Here is a 15,407-nt window from a genome sequence, read left to right on the forward strand (position 1 = left end):
AGGATTTTTAAAAATGTTCTTCCCACAAAGAAATGATCTATGTTTGAAGTGATGAATATGCTAATCACCCTGATTTGATCAATACCCAATCCACAACTGTGTCACGTTACGCTGTAACCCATAAAAATGACAGTTATTATGTCCATTAAAAAAAAAAATTTTTTTTTAAAAGGGGCACATCCTTCCATCTTCCCAAGAGATACTTCCTACCTCCTGTCCTGCCTGGACATGGTTTCAGGAGTCTTGGAGAGCAAGGAAAAACGCAAAAAAAGAAACAAACAAACAAAAAAAGGTACCGTTATATCCCACAATGAGATCAAAGAACATTAAGTAAAAACTCAAGGAAATTTGCACAAATCATGAGCCTTAATGAATAACAATGTATCAAAGTGGTTCATTAACCGCAGCACGTGTACCATACTTAAGTAAAATGCTAATGGGCAATACCGGGTGTTGGGGATATGGGCATTCTGTGCTATCTTTGCAATGTTTCTGCAAATCCAAAACTGTTCTAAAAAAATTAAGTTTATTTTTAAAAAATTTAGTCTCATATTGTCTCCCCCATCTGTGCCCTCTCCCTAAAAGATGGCCTAAAAACGTGTAGAGAGAGAGAGAGAGCATCATGGCTTATGCATCCTGCGTGCGGATCCCAAGTACGTGACCACAGACACTTGTTGGTCTCCAGGGGGCATGTGTCTTACCACGCAGTCGCAGGTGTGCCCTGGCTGGCCTCCAATCCTGACGTTCAGAACTGGTGCATTTGGGCTCCTTCGAGTTGGTGCAATCCTTTCAGGATTCCTGGTATCTGCCCTGAGTGTTTGGGCTTCCTCTCAGCTCTGTATGGCTGCAGATCACTGGGTCTCTATTTTGCCCTCTCTCTAGACCTGGCCCAACAGGCTAAGTCCATCCTCTGTTCTGGAAACACCCTGGCATCCAGCACCTCCTTCAGTTACCACACAGCCATTGAGTGAGACTCAGGAAAGCTACCTTGTTGCGCTCTCTACTCATTTAACTAGACTTGCAAGCAGCATTTTGAGCACGTGCTCTGTCCAGTGGGCTCCCAAGTTCTCCATGGAAGGGCAAGGCAGGAGCCCCTGTCCCTGGTATTCACATCAAACACCCCTGGGGACCAATCTGAGAGAGAAGGATGCAGGAATCCTTCTAGTTTCCTGTCTCTTTCTCCTTTTGCCCTTCTCTTCTCCAACTTTTGATCAGAAAATAGAAGATTCCTTTACTTCTGTTTCTTAGCCTCCTTCTTTCTGGCTCCATCCTCAAAATTAAGCCTTAAAAGTGTCTGAAGCACCTTCTTTACACAAGGAAAAGAATTTTTAAGCCTTAAAAGTGTCAGAGACATCTTCTTTACACTAGGAAAAGAATTCAAAAATCTGAGTCTTCCCTGTTAGACTTCAATTTTGCAAGCTTTCGCTGCCCACGAAACATGGTTTTAAAGTGTAATGTCTCCTTCAGAAGTCAAATGACTGTTGTCTTGCCCCGGGGTAAAAAGTCTCTTGACTTAAGCTCAGTTGCAATCAAATACCAATGGGCCAGGCTTGGTGGCTCACACCTGTAATCCCAGCACTTTGGGAGGCTGAGACGGGTGGATCACCTGAGGTCAGCAGTTCAAAACCAGCCTGGCCAACCTGGTGAAACCCTGTCTCTACTAAAAATACAAAATTAGCTGAGCATGGTGGTGCATGCTGGTACTCCCAGCTACTCGGGAGGCTGAGGCAGGAGAATCCCTTGAACCCGGGAGGCAGAGGTTGCAGTGAGCCAAGATCACGCCTTTGCAGCCATTACACTCCAGCCTGGGCAACAAGAGCACAATCCCATTTAAAAAAAAAGAAAGAAAGAAAGAAAGAAAAGAAAAGGGAGAATTAACAAGCACTAGTTTGATATTTACCAAAATATTATTCCCATGGCCTACTGCTAGGGTAGTATGATGAGTTCTATGGGCTGGCTGGCTGGGAGACCAGGTTGGCTAAGGAGGGGTGGGAACTTTGCCCTGGGAAGACCTGAAAAAAGAAACACTGGCTCTAAGAAATACGAGGGATTGGGACCAGGCTCGGTGGCTCATCCCTGTAATCCCAGCACTTTAGAAGGCCAAGGCGGATGAATCATGAGGTCAGGAGTTTGAGACCATCCTGGCCAACATCGTGAAACCCCATCTCTACTAAAAATGCAAAAAAATTAGTTGGGCGTGGTGGCAGGCACCTGTAATCCCAGCTACTCAGGAGGCTGAGGCAGGAGAATCTCTTGAACCTGGGAGGCAGAGGTTGCAGTGAGCTGAGATCACGCCACTGCACTCCAGCCCAGGCGACAGTGTGAGACTCCATTTCAAAAAAAAAAAAAGGGGGGGGATAAAAAGAAGAGAGATTGGCTGCCCTGAGGCAGTGAAACATGGCTGAGAAACTCACCTGCCAGGGTGCCCAAGAATAGAATTCAAGAGGTCCACAAATTTGGATGGGAAAGAAGATACCTTTATTTCCATTATCCTATAAATGAAATCCAGCATTTTCTTCAATTAGGAATGCAAGCCACAAGCCACCGCAGAGTTAGCAATGCCTCTGATTGTGCCACTAATATTTTCCTATCATGTTCCCATTGTCCCAATTACTTTGAAATGTTGTTTGTGCTTACCATAACAGCACTTCAAAATCATGATTGTTTTATTCACCAATAGCCCTTATTATTTAATGCATCAACAAAGAAGTACATGTGTTATTATATCAACACATTTGTTCTGCTTAATATTTTTGATACCATACTTATGTATAATATATCTCCTTTGTTGTTACCTCAAGTATTCTATTTTATGCATTTAGAAACATAATTCACAGGCCTCAACAGACTGCCAAAGAGATCCATGCATCAGAAGTACCCTTAAAATATATTTTTTCTGACTCTTAAGATTTCTTTGTGCATTGTAATTTTTCCTGACATTGAAATTCTCCAGTCACTCCCTAACCTTCGGTAAAATCTGATTTATATACATCTGCTGTGTGTTAACGGGGTTGTGGAGAATTGAGAGAGGATGGAGTAAAACAAATTTCGCCCTCCCTACCCACCTCCCAACCCCAGAGGCTGGTGACTTGGTAGCAGCCGCATATTGAAAGAAGATGATAGATCCAGAGTCCCAGATGTAGACCCAAAGTGACGATGCAGAGGGCTAAGATGGTACCAAGCCCAGACAGGTTAGGAAAATGTTAAGAGATGAACACTCTTCAAACCTAATAATGAGCAGAGGTATCCACAGGATCCTCAGATCACTGGAAAGCATCTTATGTTGACTTCCCCTAGAATCCTACTTTTCCATTTCACCCAGCAAGAAACCAGAAGATCCCAAAGAGGTGCATTGCTAGGAGCAGGTAGCAAAAGGATCCAGCATGATGAAGAAGTGTGGTAGTTTATAACATGGCCCCTGATATAGCTTGGCTGTGTCCCCACCCAAATCTCATCTTGAATGGTAGCTCCCGTAATTCCCACATGCTGCAGGAGAGACCGAGCGGGAGATCACTGAACCACGGAGGGGGTTTCCCTCATATTGTTCTCGTGGGAGTGAGTAAGTCTCATGAGATCTGATGGTTTTATAAATGGGAGTTCCCCTGCACAAGTTTTTTGTGTGTGTGTTTTGGGTTTTTTTTGTTTTTTTGTTTTTTTTTGGGGGTTTTTTTGCCTGCCACCACGTAAGGCATGCCTTTCACCTTCTGCCATGATTGTGAGCTGCCCCCGCCCAGCCACATGGAACTGTGAGTCCATGAAACCTCTTTTGCTGTATAAATTACCCAGTCTCAGATATGTCTTTTATCAGCAGCATGAAAACAGACTAATGCAGTCCCCAAATTCATTCAGCCTCCTTCTGTTAAGATGTGGTGTCTACGCCTCCACTCCCTGAATCTAGGAGGATTTGCACTGCTTTGACCCCTAGAGTATGGCAGAAGCACTGCTCGCAAGGTTAAGTCCTAAAAGGCCAACCAGGTTCCATCTGTTTCTCTTGGAAGGCTCACTGAGATGCTCCCTTTTAGGATGCTCTTCTTACAACCCAGATACCAAGCTGTCAGAACGCAAGCCACATGGCAAAGCCATATGTAGATGCTCCCAGCTGAGCTAGTCCTTCAGCCATCCCATCCTAGGCACCTGACATGGAAGTGACCAAATAATGTCAGCCCCCAGCCATCTGTGTTTTTCCAACAGAGGCATCAGACATCCAGGAGCAGAGAAAAGCTGTCTCTACTGAATTCCTGACCCCAAGATTCCACAAGCGCAGGATGGTTGTTGGTTTATCCCCCTGAGTTTGGGGCAGTTTATTATGAAGCAATAGTAACCAGACTAAGAGGAGACGAGAAGTTCAGGAAGAAGAGGCTCCTGTGACGGCCACATGGTTCATGGATGGAGAGCTGAATGATGCTCTAATGGGAGAGACTGGGGAAGGGGCATGTAGCAAAACAGGACTGAGGGCCAACTCATGTCTCTCCAGTGTCCTTTGCACTGTGATGAGTAGAAATGACTTGTACCCAGAGTAGTACTGTTTCATACTGTCTTCTGCTAACAGTAAGACTATTTAGGGCATGAACTCTATTGACTAATCTTCTCCCCTACCCCACTTTCTCAATAGGAGCAAAATCCTTAAATTAAAATTTGGTACAGGCCAATTGTAGTGGCACATGTCTGTAATCCCAGCAGTTTGGGAAGCCCAGGTGGGAGGATCGCTTGAGGTCAGGAGAGTTCAAGACCAGCCTGGGCAACATAGTAAGACCCTGTCTCTTAAAAAAAATTTAATTAGCCAGGCATGTTGGCATGTACCTGCTGTCCCAGCTACTTGGGAGGCTAAGGTGGAAGAATTGTTTGAATCCAGGAGTTCAAGGCTGCAACAAGCTATGATCTCACCACTACACTCCAGCCTGGGCAATACAGCAAGACCTGTCTCTTAAAAAAAATTAGTACAAACACTAGGAGTGTGTTAGGTGAATTCAGTCTCTCTCAGTGATTCCAAATTTTTCCATGAAAGGGCTTCTAATGAAGGAGAATTACAGGGTCATAGCCCAAAACAGCCCAGACACAAGCAAGAACCATCTTTAAAGTCCAATATTTTTGTCTTAAAAACTAACATTCTACACCATAACACATGAAGTATGTTTTTAACAGTACAGTGTCTTAAATTACCTGTGATGAGGTAAGAAGGACATTGCATGAACATGTACTCTGTTTATCATCAGATGTCAGAGGTACTCTGGCCCACAGCTGGGTCCCCCCAGGCAAACGCCAAAAGACTAGGTAGACAGAATTCTGATGTGCCAAAGCCCTTTGGAAGGAGTCAGGTGCCTAGGGGTTGGCCATTTAGTATATTGACCATAGAGTTGTTTTTTTTTTTTTCTATTTTGAGACAGAATCTCACTCTGTCACCCAGGCTGCAGTGCAGTGGCACAAACTCAGCTCACTGCAATCTCCACCTCCCGGGCTCAAGGGATCCTTCTGCCTCAGCCTCCTGAGTAGCTAGGATTACAGGCGTGGGCCACCGTGCCTGGCCTCGGAGCACTCTTAAAATATTTATCAGCATTGATGTTAATCACCAAGTTGTGGCATGTTTTGTTAAAAGAATCACATAGGAATTAAACGGATCCTGAGTGAACGGAAGATTTCCAAGACATTAGGTCAGCAAATCTCCAGGAAGGTGAAAAAGTGATCAAATTTTCTTAGCTAAGATCATTGGTGATATGTACGGTGGCATGCAGAATTTACACTTTGGGCATATAGAATTTTTTCATCATGACGACATTTCTCTTGATCCTGCACCCTCTCACTTCCTCAGGGACATATGACTCCATTAATGATCACCCTCAAGCACTTCCTTTCTGTCGCCTCCTTCCCCTCCACTCTGGTGTCCTCGTCCTCAAAAGCCCTTCCCTTAGGTGAATTGGTACCGCCCTTCCCTTAGGTGAATTGGTACCATAATTCTGGAGAGCAATTTGGCAAAACCTAGCAGAAGAAAAAAATGTACACATTTTGACCCAGATGTTTCACTTCTAGAAAATGTATCTTTAGTTATGCTTGCACAAGTTCATCAGGATAAATGTTGCTCATACACAGATGCTCTTTGCAGCATTGCCTATGAGAACAAAAACAGAGCATGACCTGAACAGACATCATTATAAGACTGGTCCAGTACATTGCAGTACAATAGAAAAAGATGCTGGTAATAAACTGTTGAGTGAAAAAAAGTTGCATACCATTGACTTTTTTTTTGAGACAGTGTCTCACCATGTTGCCCAGGCTGAACTGCAGTGGTACAATCATGGCTCACTGCAGCCTTAAATTCCTGGGATCAAGCAATCCTCCCACCTCAGCCTGCTGAGTAGCTGAGACTACAAGGGTACCACCATGCCCGATTCTTTTACTTTATTTTATTTTTTGTAGAAACGGAGTCTCACTAGATTGCCCAGGCTGGTCTCAAACTCTTGGACTCACGCGATCCTCCCACCTCAGTCTCCCAAAGTGCTGGGATTACAGGCGTGAGCCACAGTGTCCAGCCTACATTCTATTCTTGTCTTATAAGTAATGAATGGTATACATAGGAACTGCACACCTGTGCTCGTGCGTGTGTGTGTCACTTGATGTGCCCCTAGGCACACCCTGGGCTTGCATGTATCTTAACACATAAACTCTATGGTGAGTAGTAACGCATCTCCCCCATGAACCTGTAAACTGCAAGAGGAAAGGGACTATTCATCTTTTTACCCCCAACACGCAGCACAGCGCCTGGCACACCAATGGCACTTGAATTAATGAAGGTGTGAGCATTCATGGGCACCAGGATATGTCAGTTATCTATTATTTGCATTGATCTAAGAACTAGGCATGTCTCCAGGAGAGAAAATAAACACTTAATAGATGGCTTCCAGGCTTTAACAAACACATACACACACACACACACACACACACACTGACTCACATCCAGGATTCCAGGCTCAAATCGTATTTGGAAAAACTGAGATAAACAAAGATAAACCATTTTCTTGACTGTAGGGCATCACTGAGATTTTAATTTGCATTGATATTCTCCAAGAGGCAGATATAGTATGGAGCATCATCCGAATTTTACTGACCGTGAAGCACCTTCAGGGGAATATTTATTTACATTGATGTTCTGAGAATCATTCATCTGTAACATGCTGCATTAGAAGAATCACAAAGGAAGTCAATGGATCCCAGGTGAAAGTTGGATTGTGAAGAGGTGGGGTCCGAGAATCTCAAGGAGGGCGAAAGAGTGATGAAAAGTTTCTTAGGTAAGACCATTTGAAACTCCCATTGGATGGCGGAAACTGAGAAGGAAAAGATTTGGCCAATGGAACAAGAGTGAGCAAAGCATGCTTGAGCTGACAGCAGGGTGACAAAAATCCTCGCCCTGGGGACTTCCGAGACCCTGGCAGGGATGTCAGGGAAGGAGCCCAGTGATCAGAATTCCAGGTGCTTCCTGCAAAGTTTCTGATTTAGGAGGTAGGGCCTCCAAATGTATATATATTGAAAGGACAGTCCTTTCCCAAGTGTACATACATATATTTTTTTTAGCTCACCAGATACATTTTGATGCTGAGCTAAATTTTGAACTGGCCATTGCTTGGCATCGCTCCTTCTGCTCTGACACTACCTCTTGTTCCCTCTAGAATCTGATCAGTAAGCTGATGGGAGCAGAGGCCACATTACATGAGGCGAGATTAAGAAGGAATCAAGGCCGGGCACGGTGGCTTAAGCCTGTAATCCTAGAACTTGGGAGCCCGAGGCGGGCAGATCACTTGAGGTCAGGAGTTCGAGACCAGCCTGGTCAACATGGTGAAACCCTGTCTCTCCTAAAAAAACAAACATTAGCTGGGTTTGGTAGCACGCACCTGTAATCCCAGCTACTCGGGATGCTGAGGCAGAAGAATCGCTTGGATCTGGAAGGCAGAGGTTGCATGAGCCAAGATCATGCCACTGCACTCCAGCTTGAGTGATAGAGGGAGACTTTGTCTCAAAAAAAAAAAGGAGGAAACGAAAAGTGGAGAAATAGAGCAATGTATGCAATTTTTCTTGGGGGAAGAAAGAAGACATTGGTGAATAGGATGGAGGAGGTATAACTGATGGAATAAGTTCCCTGAATACAGTGCGGCAGGGAAGAGATATTGCAGCACATGTGGCAGGTGGTCCTTGGACTTGAGAAAGGACCGTCCTCTACTATAATGGGCAGGGAGTAGCAAAGACAGAGCTGAATGTAGAAAAGGTGACAGTTGGGTGGACAGGGAGTTGAAGACGTTTCTGCCTGGAGTCTTTGTTGCAATTGTGAGTGAGGAGGTGACACCATTCTTAAGACAAGTGAGTCGGGGTTGAAATAATCATGGAGATCTGATCACTAGAACCATGACTCATACTGAGGACCTCATTGAGGTTGAAGATTAGAAGTATATAGGATCATTTATCTGTGTCCCATATCCTTGTAGAATCTTTTAGTAGTAGTAGTAGCAGTAGTAGTAGGAGTAGTAAGACAGGGTCTTTCTGTGTTGCCCAGGCTAGAGTTCAGTGACATGATTATAGTTCACTGCAGCCTCCAACTCTTGGGCTCAAGCAATCCTCCCCCCTTAGCCTCCCAAGTGGCCAGGACTACAGGCATGCACCACTGTGCCTGGTTAATTTCTTTTGTTTTGCAGAGATGGGGTTCTCACCATGTTGCCCAGGCTGGTCTTGAGCTCCAAGGCTCAAGCAATCCTCCTGCCTCAGCCATCCAAAGTGCTGGGATTACAAGCCTAAGCCATCATACTCAACCCATGTCGGATTTTCCCCTGGAGCACTCCACATACTGGAGCAGACATAACAAGGGAAAACAACTGTCAAGGAGGATGCCACAGAGAGGCAGGTTGCAGTGTGAGCACCCACCCAGTGGGTCCACATTCTAGAGAATGACGAGATCAAGGTTGAGGCCATAGGAGTGAAAGTCAACAGGAAAGAAGGTCACAAGAGTTGAAGTTGAGGCAACAAGAGGTGAGAATGTTGCCTGGTCATCCCCATGCTCATTCATCTCCCCGGTATGATCACAACTTGCGGTAGATATAAGAATGAATAAGCTGCTAGGGAATTCCAGGAGTGAACGGGTGACTAGAAGAAAAGCAGGTGATAGCAACGAGGGAGAGGGAGGCAGGGAATGTGCTCCTCAATGAAGCAGAGATTTTTACACAATGGTTAGGAACAAGCGTATGGAAGTCTACCAGTAGCCTCTTCAAGTGAAGAATCTCACTGCTCCTCTGGGGGGTCTTGGAGGGCACCCACTCTCCCAAATACATACACACACACATACCTTGCTCCAACCAAACTGGGTCCTCTTTCTGAGTATTGGCATTCCCCATAAGACTTATTTTAGAAAAGCTTTCATGAGCAAAACAAAAAAACATTAAACACCATTGATCATGCCTAACCCTTCCATTATAAGCCAAGGATGAGCTTGATGAAGGTATCCACTGCTGCATCCTGCTAGTATGCCACGTGAGGTATACTTTCCCCTAAGACACAGCTCCTGGATGATGCATCCTTTTAGGGCCGATGAGTTCTGCGCCACTGAAGTCCAGAAGAGCCAAGCATTGTGGGGAAGAAGGACCATTGGCCAGAGAAGGGCCATGATGGAAGTCCTCGGACACCTGTTAGGGACAGGGAAGAGACGCAAGAAGAGAAGTAAAGATGGCAAGCAAGGAGGAGTCCAGCTGATGATTCCAATCTAGCAAGGAAGAGCAGCTCAGCATCCAGGCAACAAAGGCTGAGTTCCTTCAGCCTCTCACGGTGCGTGACCTTCCGTCACAAGGAAGTTTACAGGTCTTGTTTATGTGTAGACTTTTTTATAAGCTATTCAGAGCAGGGGTGGGAGGGAGAACTAGAGAGAAAAGTTCCCCTTGAATTTCCATTGCTTTCAGAGTCAGCAATTTAATGAGTCATGCATTCTAAATCCTTGCTTTGTCTACACGTTTTCATTTCAAAATATGAAAAAACACTTTGTTTGGAACATGAGATATTTTTAGATCATATATCAATAGTGCACATCCATTTCTCCCCATATGAATAAAAAAGCTTCCTTTGGATTGGGCTGGAGCCGCACCATAGTGGTGGGGTTGTTTACTTAGCTGTCATTTGTGGAAGCTACCTGGGCATCACTCTAGTTCCTGGAGTCTGTCTTCTAGGTGACATCATGGATGAGTCAGCTCTAGACCTGGTCCAAAGAGCTCCAGATCTCAAAGTCTGGACAAAAAGTAAAGAAGTGAAGGATTTCACTGCTCCTCTTAGGGGTCTTGGGAGACACCCCATTATCCCAAATACGTACACACACACCTTGCTCCAATGAAAGTGGGTCCTCTTTCTGAGTATTAGCATTCCCCACATGACTTATTTTAGAAAAGTTTCTATAAACAAAACAAAAAACATTAAACACCATTGATCACACCCAACTCTTCCATTATAAGCCAAAGATGAGCTCAAGACCATACAGTGACTTGAGGGAGGTACCCACTGCTTCCTCCTGCTAGAGTGTCCTTTCAGACCTCCTTACCAGGGAGTCACCTTGACAGGCTAGAAAAAAGGTCAGGGCTTCCTTGCTTCACTCCCTTGTGAGACGTTTGAGAGGAAGGAGAAGAGAAGGAGGTCACCATCTACAGGTCACCTCCTCCAGATGCATTGAGAGAAGCATGTTGACACCTTAGCAAAGACATGAGTGGACAATCTAGGATCTTTTGCAGTGATGTAGGCTGACAAATGAGGGGCAATGGACTGCAAGGAAGGCTGGCTGTAGGAAGGGTGGTGTCCTACCTCTCCAGTCCCCAGCCGGTTTTGTCTAACCTATTGCCTTTTTTTTTTTTTTTTTTTTTGAGACAAAGTCTCTCTCTGTCTGTCGCCAGGCTGGAGTGCAGTGGCACGATCTCAGCTCACTGCAATGTCTGCCTCCCGGGTTCAAGCGATTCTCCTGCCTTAGCCTCCCAAGTAGCTGGGACTACAGGCACACACCACCACGCCCAGCTAATTTTTGTATTTTTAGTAGAGATAGAGCTTCACCACGTTGGCCAGGATGGTCTCAATCTCTTGACCTCATGATCCACCCACCTTGGCCTCCCAAAGTGCTGGGATTACAGAAGTGGGCCACTGCGCCTGGCCTAACCTATTACTTTTGTTCCACAAGTCACAGTTCATTATTTTGGGTCTTGTAGGGATCACCTTCTTGAAAAGTTCCAACTTAAAGCCTTAATAGCAAATACCTTCCCAGCACTTCATGGAGCATCAATTAACTCCAAGAATAAGAAATACATCTAATAGCTCAAGGAACTGGTATGATATACTTTGGATATTTGTCCCCTCCAAATTTCATGTTGGAATGTGATCCCCAGTGTTGGAGACGGGGCCTAGTGGGACGGGTTTGGGTCATGCAGGCGAATGCCTCATGAATGCCTCGGCACCCTCCCTGTGATAATGAGTGAGTTCTCACTCTATTAGTTCATGCAAGAGCTGGTTATTTAAAAAAGCCTGCCCCTCTCTTGTTCCCTCTCTCTCCATGTGACATTCCTGCTCCCGCTTTGCCTTCCACTATGATTGGAACCTTCCTGAGGCCCTCAACAGAAGCAGATTAGGCCATGCTTCTTGTCCAGTCTGCAGAACCATGAGCCTAATAAACCTCTTTTTTAATCAATTGCCCAATCTCAGGTATTCCTTTATAGCAGCACAAAATGGACTAATACATGGGGGTGAGGAGGCACCCCAGTTCTCCAGTCACTCCCCCTCCCCATCTTCTGTCCGCCCATTTAGAGTGGCAGCAGCTGCATTCATACATCTGACCCTCTTGTCTTGGGCACTATTGATTTCATCAGGAATGGACAGCAATGGGCTTGTTTCCCAGGGGATTTGGAATTGAGACCACACTGATTCCTCCATTTGATCACTGTCAAATGGGTAGCTATTTGACAGGAATCATTTTCACATGGGCAGAGAAACCCAAGAGACTTAGCTTTCTCAGATTTTCTACATCCTTCTAGGTCTTTGATGATGAACTAAATTTTGGACTGGCCATTGCCTGACATTGTTCCTTCTGCTCTGACTCTAGCCCTTGTTCCCTCCAGAATCTGATCAGTAAACTGATGGGAGCAGAGGCTACATTACATGAGGTGAGATTAAGAAGGAATCAAGGCCGGGTACGGTGGCTCAAGCCTTTAATCCCAGCACTTTGGGAGGCCAAAGCGGGTGTATCACTTGAGGTCAGGAGTTTGAGACCAGCCTGGTCAACATGGTGAAACCCCGTCTCTACTAAAAATACAAAAATGAGCTGGGTTTGGTGGCGGCCACCTGTAATCCCAGAGCTGCACCTCTGGACTTGGATTTCATGAGACCCACCCTCTGCCCACTCCCATGGAAATATCCCTAGCATGTTTCCCTTTTCATTCCTGAGAACTCTCCTGGCCTTCTGTCCCTTGCAACCAATATGGCTCTGGGAGATGTGAAAGTGATCTGGAGACGGAAGACGAGACACATCAAGGAGGCTCCTCTCTGCTTTCTAACTTCACCTGCCCTGCCCACGCTGTGCATAACCGCTCAGGCCACCACAGCTAGGAAGCAGTGGTGGCTCTTTGAGCATGCTTTGGGGTCAGAGGAGGCCCTTGGTGCCCCCGTTTTTGCTAAGCTGTCAACATGCTTCTTTCAGTGCACCTAGAGAAGATGACCTGTAGATGGGGATTGCCTTCTCTTTTACTCCTTTCTCTCAAGGGTCTCACAATACCCAAGCTGTGCTTTATCTGAAGGAGGTTACCAGCCAGAGAACTGAAGGGCAGGAGGTGATGCGCTCTGAGAGACGACATTACTGCTAAACCTAATGGGAGAATGCGTTCCAGATGAGCTATGTTCCCACTCCCCTCTACGTCCAGCTCCCTGGAGCCGAGACCTTGACCACAGATCTCCCTCCTCTGGCCCTACCTAATCTCCTACTTTTTGGCTCTCTCCCTCTCAGCCCACTACACAAAGAAATCTTTGGGGAATGTGTGGGTACATGACCAAGGAAGGAATAACAAAAACAAAAAATACGTTCATTGTGTGTGTGTGTGTGCGCGCGCGCACACGTGTGCACGCCAATGTGTGATGGGAATAGCCAGGAGGTGTAGAGACCCTTAGCCCCGGGCCCTAAAGGGAGTTTATGTTCAGCCCCAAAGGAGAAGCACATGCCTTGGGAGAAACTGACTCCTTGGGTCATCGCTGTCCCCTAGAGACAGGTGACACTAAACTGCCTAATTCATGCCGCTCACAACTCTGGCCAAAAAATTCCAAATTCCCAAAATGCAGGAAAAAATGGGGAAACATTTTTAATGTGACAATGTGTTGAGCAAAAAGATTTCTTTTCTGTTTGCTGTGTGATATCCTCAGATCTATAGAGGCAGGCAAATATCCCTTTCCTCCGTTGCACCAACTGTACTTGTCACTCAAGGCAGCCCTCCTAGGACTTATAGAAATGTTTCTCTGACTCAGTTCTTACCTCCTTTTTTCAACATGCCCCACCTCTTTTCCAGGGGAAGTGTTCAGCATCCTTTCATTTATCCTAGGCTGGTGAAAGTCCAACCACGACTGCCTTTGGTGGGGGTCCTCTCCTGGAAGGGATGAGCTGAGATGGGGAGACCATCCCAAAATGTTCTCTGACTCTAGCCAGCCTTCCTTGCTCTGAGCCTGCCCTTCAGCATTTGTCATTTCCAGCTTTACACTGTCCTATTCCAGATCCTTCCTCAGAGGCTGAGAGAGTGGCTCCCCCAGTTGGTAAGCGTTCCCTTGGCCAGGGGTCTCATCAGCTCCCGCCCTTGACTTCTCAAATGTCAAGCTGTGTTGGAGAAGGTTCTGAACAGAGTCTTGCAGCATCCTGTTCCTGGGTCCTACAGTCTGGCCCTCTGCTCATGGGAGAAATTGCTGAACACCAGGAGCTGTAGTCACCATAAATAAATCCACTTCCTTTTCTTCCCCATAAGCCTATCTCTAAACTAACTGCCCCCACCATATATGCTTTTAGCCGCCACGGAAAGCTGGTGGCTAGAGCTGGAGATCCCATTCTGAACAGCCTTAGGAAGACAATTTCACAATGTACCCATTTATAGGACTCACCATAGACCAATTCCTTGATGCCAGCATCACACAGACCAAAACTGTGTTCTATACCAAACCACACCCAGAGTTGCAACTCCTCTTGAGTGTGTACAGCCGAGGGTCTCCGAGGAAAAGAAAAAGAGTAAGATCAAAAACCCAGGGAAGTCTGTGGCTTGGTAGCATAGAAAACTCCTCACCCTGAACTGACCGCATCAATGACCAGAGAGAGACAGGGTAGCCTAGTGGTTAGGAGCATAATTTCTTTTTTTTTTTTTTAGCAATGGGTGGGGGTGGAATTCAGAGAGACTTGGGTAGGAATCCCAGGTTTGCCTTTGGCTGTGTCATCTTAGTCAAGCTGCCTAATGTTTGTGTTACTTTCCTCCTGTCAAAGCGAGACTAACAACATCCTTATGAAATTATTTGAGAATTGACTGAAATTGTCTATGCAAAGCTTCCATTTTTATGCTAGTGCATAGTCCACACTCTGTAAGTTGTATTTGTCATTGTTCACCTGAAAGCAAGCATGTCTCTCCCCAAGAGTCGGTTTACAAACCCATCCCTTCGTCCCATCCACACATCTCAAATAGGCTCAAGAAAAGGGATAGAATCTCTGTACCCAGCCGGGGCAGCTCTCCCAGGTGTCCAGTTCATAGATTCTCCTCTCCAACCTAGACACGCAGCAGCGGCAAAGGCTCCTGGACCCCGCACCACCCCCTACCTGAGGGCTGCCAAACAATCTAGATCCTGGGGTTTGGGGGAAGAAGACTTGCCAGGTGGGGAAGTCGGGGGCCTGGCTCCTCGGCGGCTTCTTTCCCCGTCCGAGGGCTCCTCCGTCCCCCTTTTTCTCATTCTCGGGCTTCCCCTCTCCGGGTTGCTCTGGCAGCCGCATCGGGGTTCCAGGGCGATGTTCTCAGAGAGATTTAGGAGCACATCAAAGGAACGTCAGCGAAGGCACTGAGACTCTGAAAGGAGTTGACAGAAACTTACAGCCTGCACAGTGCTGGGCGATGATTTTTCTCAAAGCCGGCCGCCTAAATAATTCACACCCTCCCTTCCGTGTTTACACAGGACAATGGTAGAAACACAATCCTGGCACAAGAAATATAATTACAGTTGTGAAAGATGTTTAGTTATTAATAAGGCCTCAATGTCACCAGAGGGTATTGCACAACAAGCCAGTAATGGGCTTTTGGAGCCAACCTTAATATTTACAGGTATTTTTCCATTCGTACCCCCATGGGCATTGCTGGAGTATGAGCAGTGTGGAGAGAGCTATAGCCGCCAATGTGATTGCAACTTGC

The 15,407-nt window shown here is 46.0% G+C and overlaps 1 protein-coding gene across 2 annotated transcripts in view; it reads right to left on the reverse strand.

The window, feature by feature from the left end:
* CALN1 (calneuron 1) overlaps positions 1–15,407 on the reverse strand; it is a 683,678-nt gene that overhangs the window by 621,908 nt on the left and 46,363 nt on the right. Inside the window, exon 2 of one of the 2 annotated variants that reach the window (XM_011932139.1) lies at positions 14,877–15,068. The exons of the other annotated variant lie outside the window; for it this stretch is intronic. Within the exon in view, the coding sequence (XP_011787529.1) occupies positions 14,877–14,995 (119 nt within the window). The 5' untranslated portion in view covers positions 14,996–15,068. The remainder of the gene's footprint in view (positions 1–14,876; positions 15,069–15,407) is intronic. 2 annotated transcript variants of the gene reach the window in all.

The sequence above is a fragment of the Colobus angolensis genome, unplaced genomic scaffold, assembly GCF_000951035.1.
Source record: "Colobus angolensis palliatus isolate OR3802 unplaced genomic scaffold, Cang.pa_1.0 Scaffold122, whole genome shotgun sequence".
Lineage (NCBI taxonomy): Eukaryota > Metazoa > Chordata > Mammalia > Primates > Cercopithecidae > Colobus > Colobus angolensis.